This window comes from Arachis duranensis, chromosome 9, assembly GCF_000817695.3.
Source record: "Arachis duranensis cultivar V14167 chromosome 9, aradu.V14167.gnm2.J7QH, whole genome shotgun sequence".
Taxonomy (NCBI): Eukaryota; Viridiplantae; Streptophyta; class Magnoliopsida; order Fabales; family Fabaceae; genus Arachis; species Arachis duranensis.
In genome coordinates, this window is record NC_029780.3 from 106,791,222 (window position 1) to 106,804,840 (window position 13,619).

At 34.9% G+C, this 13,619-nt stretch overlaps 1 protein-coding gene across 1 annotated transcript; it reads left to right on the forward strand.

Moving 5' to 3' along the window:
* The first annotated feature begins 6,710 nt into the window (after positions 1–6,710).
* On the forward strand, positions 6,711–7,166 carry LOC107466681 (secreted RxLR effector protein 161-like). The gene has a single exon (XM_016085685.1). The coding sequence runs from the start codon at positions 6,711–6,713 to the stop codon at positions 7,164–7,166; it is 456 nt and encodes a 151-aa protein (XP_015941171.1).
* Positions 7,167–13,619: the final 6,453 nt, after the last annotated feature.

Consider the following 13,619-nt stretch of genomic DNA (forward strand, 5'->3'; position numbering starts at 1 on the left):
TTATTTTTTAAAATTATTCTTTATAATTATAAAAATAATTATAAAAAATTATTTTAATAAAAATAATCATAAAAAATTATAAGAGAGATAGAATTATTTGGTTATAGATTTATCATGCCATGTGTTAATATTTTATTTGTAGGTCAAACTTATGTCATTTTTAGCCACCAAAAACTAATGCCACCATAGAACTTCTCTAAATGTAAAATAATTGTCAAATCATATTCCTTCTTTTGGTGAAAAGGGAAAGCAGTGACCAACAACTTCTTTTAACAAGAAGAAAGGAGAAGGCGCATCACTAGAATTGTTGAGAAGAATTATCAGGTCAAGTGTTAAATCCAGTGTCATATGAATATTGTATTATGGAATACGAGAAGGGTTAGGGGTGTGAAAAAAGTAGAAATCATTAAACGGTTACGTAGGAAAAATAATGTGGATTTTGTGGGTATAATTGAACCAAAGAAGGAGAAAATAGATAGGAGATTGGCTTCGAATATATGGGAAGGCAGTAATAATATAAGGTGAAAAAATATTGATAGAGTTCATATTTCAGGGGATATATGTTGTATTTGGTGTACATAATTTTTTTATTGCAAGAGTGTTGTCCGTGGTGATAAATAGATTACGCTGAAAGACGTTATAGAAGAAAGTAAATTTGTGTGTGCAATATGTGTGGTGTGCGTGCGAGAGGATAAAATTAAAATGTGGGAGAAATTAAGATGTGTGAAGTCTCAATTTGATGCCCGCATGTTCATAGGTGAAGATTTTAATGAGATTACGAATGAGAATGAAAGGATGGAGTGTAGCTCACTATCACAAAGTAGCCGAAATTTTAAGAAATAGATGGATTGTATGGAGTTAGTGGACCTGGAGTTGGTGGGGCGGAGGTACACTTGGTACCGTGGTTGATCATGTAGTAGAGTGGACCGTGTTCTTGTTGATAGTGAATGGCTAACAATGTTTAAGGACCTAAATTTATCGGTTCACTGTGCGTTATTGGTGTCTACAGGTGATATTGACTGAGGACCTAAATTGTTCAAAATTCTGGACGCATGGTTGTCTCATGATAATTTTAAAAAGCTAAGAAGGTTGAGAGCACCATTAAGATGTTGGAATAAGGAGAAATTTGGAGTGATTGATTCAAAAATAATGAAAGTGGGGAGGGAGATAAAGATAATGGATAGAAAGGTGGAGGCTGGCAAGGCTAATGGCCTTAGAATTTTAGTCGAATGGTATGAACGGAAGGCAACATATTGAAAGTAACTTTCAAGATCTAAATACACACAACATATAGACAAAAATACAAAGTTCTTTCACATGATTGCAAAGACGAAAAAGAGTTGAGTCGTTGAAGATAAACAGGAGATGCTTTAGGAGAAAGCATAGAATTATGAAGGAGGTCAGAAAGTTTTTCAAGTCGACTTTGATTTATCATTGGTGAAAAGGGTGAGCCATGATGATGTAGCGTGGCTTGAAGGGACATCGTCAAGGGAAGAAATTAAAAGTTTGGTACGGGATTACAAACCGACTAGGACACTGACTACAATTTCAAGTTCATCAGGAAGATGTGAGATGTTATTGAAGAGGAATTCACCAACACAATTCTTCATTTCTTTGTAAAGAAGACGATTCTGGATAATGTAAATTTGATTTGGGTTACTCTTACTCACAAGAAGAGTGGAACTAATGACTTGAAAGTGATATCTAGAAGACTTAAATTGGTTCTACCAAATATTGTTGGAAAAGTCTAAATCACATTTGTATCAGGAAGAAGAATTCATGATGGTGTGAAATTGTACACTGGTTTAAGAAAACGCTCATCAAAGTAGACTTTCAAAAGGTGTACAACATAGTTAGATGGTGTTTTGTGGATAAGGTATCGGAAGCGACGTGCGTTAAGGAGGTGTGGAGAGAATGGATGAGATGTTGTCTAGCTGCTTTAATGTTGATATTAGTAAATAGAATTCCATCAAAACCATTCCAGCTATAGAGGAGACTGAGACAAGGTAATCCTTTATCGCTTTTTCTATTTGTCCTAGAAGAGAGGAGATTCTGAAATTACTAAAGATGGAAAAACAAAAGGTTCGATTGACTCATTTGGAGTTGGCCGACAATATGATATTATTTTGCCCATGCGACGTGGAGACAGTAAGGAATTATAGAAGAATTCTAAAGGGTTTCGAGGTGTTGTCTATCTTGAAGATTAACTTTGACAAAATAGCAATCTTAGGTATCAATTGCAAACGTGTCCAATTTCTGATAAAATATTTGAAAATTTCACTTGACATGAATCCCAAAAGGGTGGAGACGTGGAGACCGATAATTCAGAAGATCGAAAAGAGATTAGCATGGTAGAAAGGTAAGCTCCTTTCCAAATCGATGCTTGAAAATCTACTGGTGTACTATCTAAGCATTTTTAGATTTTCAAAAGATGTTGCAAGTAAAATTGTTTCTTTGCAAGTGATATGCTAAAGGAGAAGTACCCGAGAATGTTTGCAGTTTTTGGAATGGTCTAACATAGACGTGGAGGAGAACACTTCAAGGGTGGGAGGTAGATAGTTTACAAGAACTTCTGTTGATTCTTAGTCGAGTTGAAGTAAAGGGGATGCGGAAGATAGATTAGTTTGGAAGTGTAATAAGGAAGGTGAATATTCTATAAAGTCTTTTCTGCAGGTTCTCTAAAGAACAAGGAGTAAAGAGGTGAGCCAAACATGTACAACTTCACAAAAACTCTTTGGTGAGTAAAACTTCTCAGATAGTTCATGATATTAGAGAAGCTTAACACGAAAAAAACTTGTAAAGTGTGGGTTACTTCAATGGCAAATGGCTAATTGTGTCATATGCCATGATAATATCAAAATAGTACACCATCTATTCTTTACTTGTAAGGTTGTTTGGTCACTGTGGGGTGGTAATTTAGAAAGCTGGAGTTTCAAATGGGATGGGCTAGTAACATTAGTCCATGTTTTAAATTATGAATCTCTTACAATGTTTAAAGGAGTCTCAAAAAAAGCTGGGTTATATTGTTATTTTCGGCTGTGTAGTGTGTGTGAAGGTGTAGAAATAATTTAATTTTCAGGAACAATAAATAGACTATACAAAAAATGCTTGGTCTTATTATAACATGCAAGGATCAATGACTACAAGAAAAAAAATTAAAAGAGGAAGGATACACGAGAACCTGAAAAATATTGATATTGTAGTCCTGATGATTTGATGACTTGTTTATGCGTTAATAGTGTAGTTTGGTTAGTTTATGTTTAAATGATGATTCTGTTCTATGGTTGGTTTGTTTCAAAATGGTCCTCACATCTCTATTGCGTTATTTTTGTGAGGTTTTACTAATAAAAAAATATATAAATTGTAATTATTTTTATTGACACGGTATACATAATTAAATATAAGTGTAAAATTGTTAAAACAAATAGTATATCGAAATAAAATTTATAAAATTAGTCGCAGTTTTTTGTTGTTGTGGCGTTTGTTTTTTAATATCAATGACCTTACTTTTATACCAAGAGTACATAGAAATTTATTAGCACGTACTTCTAGTGAGGCTTATTGTTACTTGATTCATAAGGAAACCAATTAACTAAACTAACCACTTGCACATTGTAGAAAGAAGAGAGTTACTAATAGTTAGGAGTAGAATCTTTTCTATTAGAAACAATTTCTATTAGTAATTGATAGTTAGTTAGAAGCCAGCTAATGTGGCACTTATCTATGTATCTATATAAGAAGGGTAACTCTAATAGTATAACTGAGTTTTCTCATTCAATACACCTAAGTTTTTTTATCTTCACTCTCCTCTTTCCTTACAACATTTCACACGCTCTTGCTACAAACACTGCACTATTTATCATGGTGCGGTGAGCGTGGACTCTAACAGAGTAGCGTGGGTTCAAGAAAGAGTTGAGAGAGAAGAATGACTTGGTCGCTGTGTCTTGGTTGGAGGTAGGGCTTTCGATTCTGGATTCACTGCAGAGCAAAGACAAGCTTTATTAACACTCTTGGGCAATTATGAGCTAAAGTCTATTCAAAGTACTAACCAAAATTGTGACACAATCACAGTCACCACCTCATCAAGGTAATTTGGTACATATTCTTCAATTCAAAATAAGTGTTAAAACACCAACAATTTCAAACAACAAGTGCACTGCATGGGTAATTGATACTGGGGCTACAGACCATGTATCATACTCCCTTGATGATTTTCAAACATATCACAAAATTGATCCAATTGTAGTGCGGCTGCCATATGGCACTATTACATTCAGCAACACAATTGGAACAATACATTTTTCAAAAAAACTGTATTTGACAAATGCATTATACATACCTTCTTTCAACTACAAGCTAGTTTCGATTTCCAAACTCACGGCCAAATTGCATTGCCAAATGATTTTTAATAACAAACTCTGTGAGATTCATGACTGCAGCTCCATGAGAATGATTGGCAAAGCTGAATCTGATGGAGGCCTTTATACACTGAAAGCTGAAGCAAGGAATCTGCAATTTGGCACAAGCATTACCACATCATGCATCATGAATATACAAGGCATAAGAGATAAGGACCTATGGCATTATAGACTAGGACATCTACCATGTAGTGGTTTAATTAACATGAAAAAACATTATAATTTCATTACCTATGACACGGATGAGAATTCCTATAATACATGTCACTTGACAAAGCAAAAGTTGCTACCATTTAGCTTAAGCACTACCAAATCACAGCATTGTTTGGATATGATACATGTAGATATATGAGGACCTCTCTCCATTCCTTCAATAAATAGACACAAATATTTTTTTACTATAGTAGACGATAAGTCAAGATTTACTTGGGTGAACTTTATGAAATCAAAATCTGAAGCCCCTTGTTTGTTAAAGAATTTTGTTGTGTTTGCAAAAACTCAGTTCCATAAACAAATCAAAATTATTAGAAGTGATAATGGTGCAGAATTTTTAATGCAATCATTCTATAATGAAACTGAAATACTACATCAACGTTCATGTGTCGAAACTCTCCAACAAAATGGGATTGTTGAAAGAAAGCACCAACACATTCTAGGAGTGACACGGGCACTTCTATTTCATTCAAATATGCCAAAATATTTTTGGAATCTTGCAGTAGCACATGTTGTGCACATCATAAACCAAATTTCATCAAAATTTTTAAATCATCTGTCACCCTATTATGTGCTGCATAACTCACTTCCAATAATTACTGACCTTAAAATTTTTGGGTGTTTGGTTTTTTCTAGCACAATCAGTTCAGGTAGAACTAAGTTAGATCCACGAGCTAGGAGATGCGTTTTTCTTGGTTTTAAGGAAGGAACCAAAGGCTTCCTTTTGATGGATATGGCTACAAGAGAGATATTTGTGTCTAGGAATGTAATAACCATTTTCCTTTTTCTAATCAAAACTCAAACACTTGCTCTAATTCATCTATTCCTCATCCTGTATCTAGCAACAATCAACATCCATTCATACATAATCCTTTCACATATGATGTATGCACCATCCCCACATCCACTTTTACTGCACCCACACCAGCACCCACTAACACTCAAGCAGTGACACATGACATTAATAATTCACTTGAACATGCATCATTACATGAGAATCCCTCAGGGCACAAGACAGACACAATTAGTTATGCATCACAAGATTTCATTCCATCAACACAGCATGCATCTCACACAGCACGAAATAGTGAACACAATTTGATTCCAAGAAGATTCACCAGAGAAAGAAAGACACCTAAATACCTGGAAAGCTTTCAGTGTATAAGCACCATAACAGATTCCAGCTCAGATTCAAGGTATCCAATCTCACATTTTTTGTCTTATAGTGCACTTTCTTCAAATCATAAATCCTTCTCCCTAGCCATCTCCACTGATAAAGAACCCAAGTACTTCGAAGAAGCAATAAAACATAATTGTTGGAGAAGTGCTATTAAAGAGGAACTCGATGCTCTTCAGAAATTGAAGACTTGGCGGCTCACTACTCTACCAATTGGAAAGAGGGCAATAGGTTGTAAGTGAATGTTTAAGCTGAAACACAATCCTGATGGCACGATTGAGATATACAAGGCACGGCTGGTAGCTAAAGGCTTCACTCAAGTGCCAGGAATTGACTACCTTAACACCTTCAGTCCTGTTTTAAAGCTCAGCACCTTAAGAATTGTGTTAGCTCTTGCTGTGGCCAAGGGCTGGTTTCTCAAACAAGTTGATGTCAATACGGCCTTCTTGCATGGTGATCTTGAGGAAGAAGTCTACATGCAAGCTCCTCCTGGTTTGAATGCACCCCTGGGTTTGGTCTGCAAGTTGGAGAAGTCCCTCTATGGCCTCAAACAAGCCAGCCGCCAATGGAACAACAAACTGAAGACAGTTCTGTTGGATTCTGGTTATTCTCAATCAAAGTCTCATCATAGTTTGTTTACCAAGTCTCAACTGAGTGGCTTTACTGCCTTGCTGATTTATGTTGATGCTGTTGTGATAGCTGGTGATGACATGACTGAAATTAACTTCATCAAGTCATCGTTGGACACAAAATTCAGCATAAAGGACATTGGTGACTTGAAATACTTCCTAGGCATGGAGGTTGCTTGAGGCAAGGATGGCTTGGCCTTGTACCAAAGAAAGTATGCACTAGATATCTTGAGAGACCATCAACTTGAGGACCGCAAACCAGCTTCCACACCAATGGATTACTCTTCGAAGTTGACAAAAGATGGGGGAGAACTACTGCCCTCCAATACTAAGTATCGAAAGCTCATTGGCCGATTACTCTATTTAGCTAATACTCAACCCGAAATCAGCTTTGCTATTGGCAAATTAAGTCAGTTTCTTGAAGCACCAACCGATGTGCACTTCAAGGCAGCAATCCGAATTCTCAAATACATCAAAGGAGCCCCAGCTAATGGTCTATTTTTTCCTACAAGCGTAGATATCACAATCATAGGATTCTTAGATTCAGATTGGGCAGCTTGCCCAGACACTAGAAGATCCACTACTGCTTATTGTTTCTATGTTAGAAGTTCCATTGTATCGTGGAAAAGTAAAAAGCAGACAACTGTAGTTGCCTCTTCTGCAGAAGCTGAGTATCGGGCACTTGCATCAGCTACTAGAAAAGCCATATGGATAAAGAAGACCTGTTAGATTTACAACTAGAATTAAAGCAACCAGTTAGCATTTATTGTGATAGCCAGGCAGCAATTCACATAGCCTCTAATCCAGTGTTTCATGAAAGGACAAAGCATATTGAAGTCGATTGTCACATAGTAAGAGACAAGGTGCTCGAGAAAGTCATTCATCTTTTGCCAATTTCCACTCATGAACAAGTTGCAGACTTATTGACCAAACCTCTTAATCCAGGAACTTTCTCTGCTCTTATTGGCAAGTTAGGCCTGAAAAATGTTTTCACTCCTAACTTGAGGGAGGGTGTTACCTGATTCATAAGGAAACCAAATAACCAAACTAACCACTTGCATATTGTAGAAAGAAGAGAGTTACTAATAGTTAGGAGTAGAATCTTTTCTGTTAGAAATAATTTTTGTTAGTAATTGATAGTTAGTTAGAAGCCAGCTAATGTGCACTTATCTATGTATTTATATAAGAAGGGTAACTCTAATAGTATAACTGAGTTTTGCCATTTTGTAAGTATAATACCCACACTTCAATTGGCCCTAGGATCACTCACTCATATAAATGATGCTATCATATTTTTCATCTCTCAACTTCACCAACACTCATATGAAATAATAGAGCAAAGAATGACTTCACATAATCATATCTTTTTTCATTTCATGAAACATTCTAATACACAAGGCATATGTGCCTTTATATAGGCAAAATTTTATACTAAAAGTTCATGATTCTACTACCTTCTTAATACATATACTTGTCCAACTTTGTTTCTTACTTTGACTATTCAAATAAGTAACTTCTTGTAATTTCTAGCACATCTTGAAAATTCTTTATTAAGCTTAGTCATCTATCTTGAAGCTTCCAATGCACTTCATGATTCTTCTAGTATGGAGGTGATGAGTGCAACTTCCATTCAATTTGATTTTGAACTTCTTCAATGTTGTAGAATATGTTGTAGTTATACTACTCTCTTGAATGTTCTTCAAAAATCTTCAAGCTTCCAACATCTTCTAGTAAATAGATGATTATTGTTTTCAACTCAAACTTTGCTTCTTCAATTCTTTAACCATGTTTCATGAAGATTCTAGTCCATGCAAGTTGATTTAAAATTTTTAATCAACATTGCCTCCCTTAAATCAAACTTGCAGAATTAATAATTCCAAGCATCTTCTTCAATTTGGAAAATAACTCGGTCTTCAATAGCTTTGTAAATATATCAACAACTTGTTCTTCAGTTGGACAATACTCGATCACAACTTCTTTCTCATTTACCAACTCTCTGATTTTATAAACCCGAATATCAATATGCTTCGATCTTCCATGAAATACTAGATTTTTGCAAAGTGCAATAGCTGACTTGTTATCGCAAAATATTGTTGTTGGAGTACTTTATTTCTCGTTCAATTCCTCAAGAATTTTTCTTAGCCAAACTGCTTGTGTTGCACAACTTGCTGCTGCTATATATTCTGCTTCTGCATATTCTGCTTCCACTGTAGATAGTGCTACTACTGGTTGTTTCTTTGACGACCATGAAATTACACCAGAACCAAGATAAAATACAGACCCTGAAGTACTTTTTCTTGTTTCTATATCTCTGGCCCAATCACTATCAGTGTAGCCAACAAGGTTTACTTCATTAGTATTCTCATAATAAATTCCATCATTTAAAGTACCTTTGATATATCGAAGAATTCTCTTTGCTGCTTGCAAATGGTTGATACAAGACTCCTCCATAAATCTGCTAAGCAAACTAACTCCAAACACAATATCTGGTCTAGTCGCAGTCAAGTACCCTAGACTTCCAATCAAGCTTTTGTAATATGTAGGATTTACTGCTCCTCCTTTATCTTCTCTCAGCAATTTGAACTTCTCTTCTACTGGAGTAGAAATTGGCTTTGAATGGTCTATTTGAAATTTCTTCAAAATATCATTTGCATATTTCTTCTGAGAAATGAAAATACCACCATCTCTTTGAACCACTTCAATGCCAAGAAAGTAAGACATCAAACCCATATCTGTCATTTCAAAGTGCTTTATCATATCTTCCCTGAATTCTGCAATTATCTTCAAATTGTTGCCAGTAAAAATTAAATCATCAACATAAAGACACACGATCAAGATATCTCCAGGTTCAATGAACTTGATATAAAGAGTATGTTCAAATGGACATCTTTTGAAACCATTCTCAATGAAATAAGAATCAATCTTCTTGTACCATGCTCTTGGTGCTTGCTTTAATCCGTACAAAGCTTTCTTCAATTTATAAAGTTTATCTTCTTTTCCAAGAACTTCATATCCTACAGGTTGCTCAACATACACTTCTTCTTCTAAAGTGCCATTTAGAAATGCAGACTTAACATCTATTTGATGTATCTTCCACTTATTTTGAGCCGAGAGTGAAATAATCATACGAATAGTGTCTAATCTAGCAACAGGAGCAAATACTTCAAAGTAGTCGATACTTGATTTTTGTTTGTATCCTTTTGCAACTAATCTTGCTTTAAAACGATCAACTTCACCACTGGGTTTATACTTAGTCTTGTAAACCCACTTTACTCCAATCGGCTTCTTATCTGCTGGTAAATCTGTCAGCTCCCATGTGTCATTCTTCACAATGGCATGAATCTCCTCATCCATTGCTTTCTTCCAATTGTTGTCTTTAAAGGCTTTTTCAAAGTTCAACGGCTCACAATCTGAAAATAGAGCAAAATTTATGATTTCTTCATCAGACGGATCGTTGTCATTGCCAACTTCATAATCTGCTAATCTAGCAGGTAGTCTCTTCTCTCTTTAAGGTCTTCTAGATGATTCTGGTTGTTCGATTGCGTCCAGTTGTCTTTCTTCTTCATCATCACATGTATTTGAAATTACAATCGGATGTTTTTCAGTCTTTGTGTCCCAGTCCCACATGGCTTTCTCGTCAAATGTCACATCTCTGCTGATGATTACTTTCTTTGTTTCTGGATTATAGAACTTGTATGCTTTTGAGTTTGTGCTATAGCCAATAAAGATACACTTCTCGCCTTTGTCATCTAACTTCTTCCTTAATTGATCTGGTGCATGGGCATAAGTGATACCCAAAGATTTTGAAATGATGAATGGAAGGCCGCTTTCCACTCCAAACTTCCTCTGGAGTTTTATCACGAACACTCTTTATTGGACACCTATTTAAAATATGAACTGCTGTTGCGACTACTTCTGCCCAAAACTCTTTAGGCATTTGTTTTGACTTGAGCATGCATCTGACCATATCCATGATGGTTCTATTCTTTCTTTCAGCAACTCCATTTTGTTGAGGAGTGTATCTAGTTGTTAGTTGGTGTTGAATTCCGTGTTGCTTAAAGTATTCTGAACATGCAAGATATTCTGTTCCTCTGTCTGTTCTGAGAATTTTTATTTTACAGCCACTTTGTTTTTCGACAAACGCCTTGAATGTCTTAAAGATATCACATACTTCTAATTTTTGCTTCAGAAAGTATACCCATGTATATCTACTAAAATCATCAATAAAAGTAATAAAGTACTTGCTACCACCATTACTTGGAACTTCTACAGAACAGAGATCTGAATGCACAATTTCAAGTAATCTTCTAGCTCTCCAAGACTTTTCTGTAGGAAATGAATCTCTGTGCTTCTTTTCCAGTTGACAAATCTCACAAATACAATTGGGAATATGAATCCATGGTAGACCAGAAACAAGTCCTTTTCTTGACAGATAGTTTAGGCCAGAAAAATGAAAGTGCCGAAACCCCATATGCCACAACCAGTTATCATCAAGTATCACAGAACTCATGCAAGAGGGATTAACATATTGAATTTTTAATGAAAACATTCTGTTTGAAGTCATCTTTGCTTTATCAATGAACCTTCCATTGTTGTCAAATACAGTGCAATATCCATGATACGTTATCATCTTATATCCCTTCTCAGATAATTGCCCCATACTCAGTAAATTGTAATCAAGTTCAGGAGCATAAAAAATATCAGAAATATAACTCAGAGAACCATCTTTCAATCTAATTGGTATGTTTCCTTTTCCTTCAATAGATATCTTTGTACTATTACCAAACTTCAATAATAGTTTAACTGAATCATCTAATAAAGAAAATAACTCCTTTCTACTAGACATATGATTACTGCAAGCATTATCTAAGTACCATATATTTTCATCTTCAGCACATGAATTACTTGTAAAAAATAAAGTCTGAGTACCCGGATTGTCATCAGTATTTTGATGCTGATTTTCTGCAACGTGTGCTTGATTATTATTCACCATTTTGAATCTGCAATATGCTGCTTTGTGTCCATACTTTCCACAATGTAAGCAATTGAAATTGGTTCTTTCTTGATAAAAATTGCCTCGACCTCTTCCTCGGTTGACAGGCCTGGAATTCGTTCCACCTCTTCCTTGATTAGGTGATGTAAAATTATTGTAACTTCCTTGGTTGTAATTGCCACGACCTCTACCTCTGAAACTTCCTCTGCCTCTACTTTGAAAATTGAAATCACGACCTCGTCCTTCTTTTGTATGACTTGATGCTGCAACATTGTTTAAATTCACTCGGCTTTTCAGGGCTTCCTCAGTTAATTTTTCTGATTTCTCCAGTATTCTACTGATTTGGCTTTCCATGGTTCCTTGCAACTCTGCAATTGTCATGGTATCTATATCGTGGGACTCTAGTATCGTAGTCACCACATGGTCATACTTCATCGGCATGGTGCAAAGAATTTTCTCCACCACTTTGCTATTGGGCATATCTTCTCCATAGACTCTCATCTTATTGACAAGGTCTGTAACACGAGTAAAATATTGCTCAACAGTTTCTGAGCTAGACATCTCGTACCTTTCGTATTTTCTTCTCAAAGACTATAGCTTTGCTTTCTGAGCTTTTTCTACACCTTTATATGACAGCTTCAACGTGTTCCATGATTCTTTTGCACTTTTAGCATTTGCTATTTTACCAAACACCGTATAATATACTCCTTGATGAATTTGAGATAGCGCCAATTGATCTCTCCTCTGTTGGACAGCATCTGCTCCTTCTTGCAAACTCGGTTCAATAAAATTTCATAGGTTCTGGGCCTTCAAATGGGTAGACATCAAAGTCTTCCAATAACTATAATCAAGTTTTCCATCTAACTTGGGACCGGACCACCCAATATTGAAAGTGTTTGCCATACCGACTCTATGAATAAACAACTATGTGAGAACTCTCTCACACTTCACAAACTCTGAAACACCAGGCGCTGGATTAACCAGCTCTGATATCAAATGTAAGTATAATACCCACACTTCAATTGGCCCTATGATCACTCACTCATATAAATGACGCTATCATATTTTTCTTCTCTTAACTTCACCAACACTCATATGAAATAATAGAACAAAGAAGGACTTCACATAATCATATCTTTTTTCATTTCATGAAACATTCTAATACACAAGGCATATGTGCCTTTATATAGGCAAAATTTTATACTAAAAGTTCATGATTCTACTACCTTTTTAATACATATACTTATCCAATTTTGCTTCTTACTTTGACTATTCAAATAAGTAACTTCTTGTAATTTCTAGCACATCTTGAAAATTCTTTATTAAGCTTAGTCATCAATCTTGAAGCTTCCAATGCACTTTATGATTCTTCTAGTATGGAGGTGATGAGTGCAACTTCCATTCAATTTGATTTTGAACTTCTTTAATGTTGTAGAATATGTTGTAGTTATACTACTCTCTTGAATGTTCTTCAAAAATCTTCAAGCTTCCAACATCTTATAGTAAATAGATGATTATTGTTTTCAACTCAAACTTTACTTCTTCAATTCTTTAATCATATTTCATGAAAATTCTAATCCATGCAAATTAATTTAAAATTTTTAATCAACACATTTAATACACCTAAATTTCTTACCTTCACTTTTCTCTTCCCTTACAATATTTCATACGCTCTTGCTATAAACACTGCACCATTTATCACATAAAAATAGAAACACTCTTTACTACGCAAGCATGATTAAAGAGGTTTGATTTGTGAACTGAAGAATAAACATGCCACAGATCTACTAATCTAAAAGGGGCACAAGTCGTGACTTTTTTAATGTTTAGAAGATTTTGATAAATGAAAAATATTAAAACCTTTTTTGTTAGCTCTCGTTTAGTATTGTCTATATTAGAGTAATATCCTATTTTGTTTTTAAAAACTTGTTTCGAAAAAAAAAATTGATAAAAAAATTGACAACTTGATTTCTAATTTTTGTAATATTAAATTTAGTAGTCTTTAATATTTTTAAAAAGTGACAAAATAATAATTTATATTTTTAAGATAATAGTATGGTAGAGATTAGAGAAACTATTTAATTGTCTAAATTTAGAAAAACAGGAGACTAGCTTTTTTTTTATATTAGAGACTAATTTTATTTTATTAAAAATAATTTTCCAATAGTCTAAAAAACCTAAGGCCAATT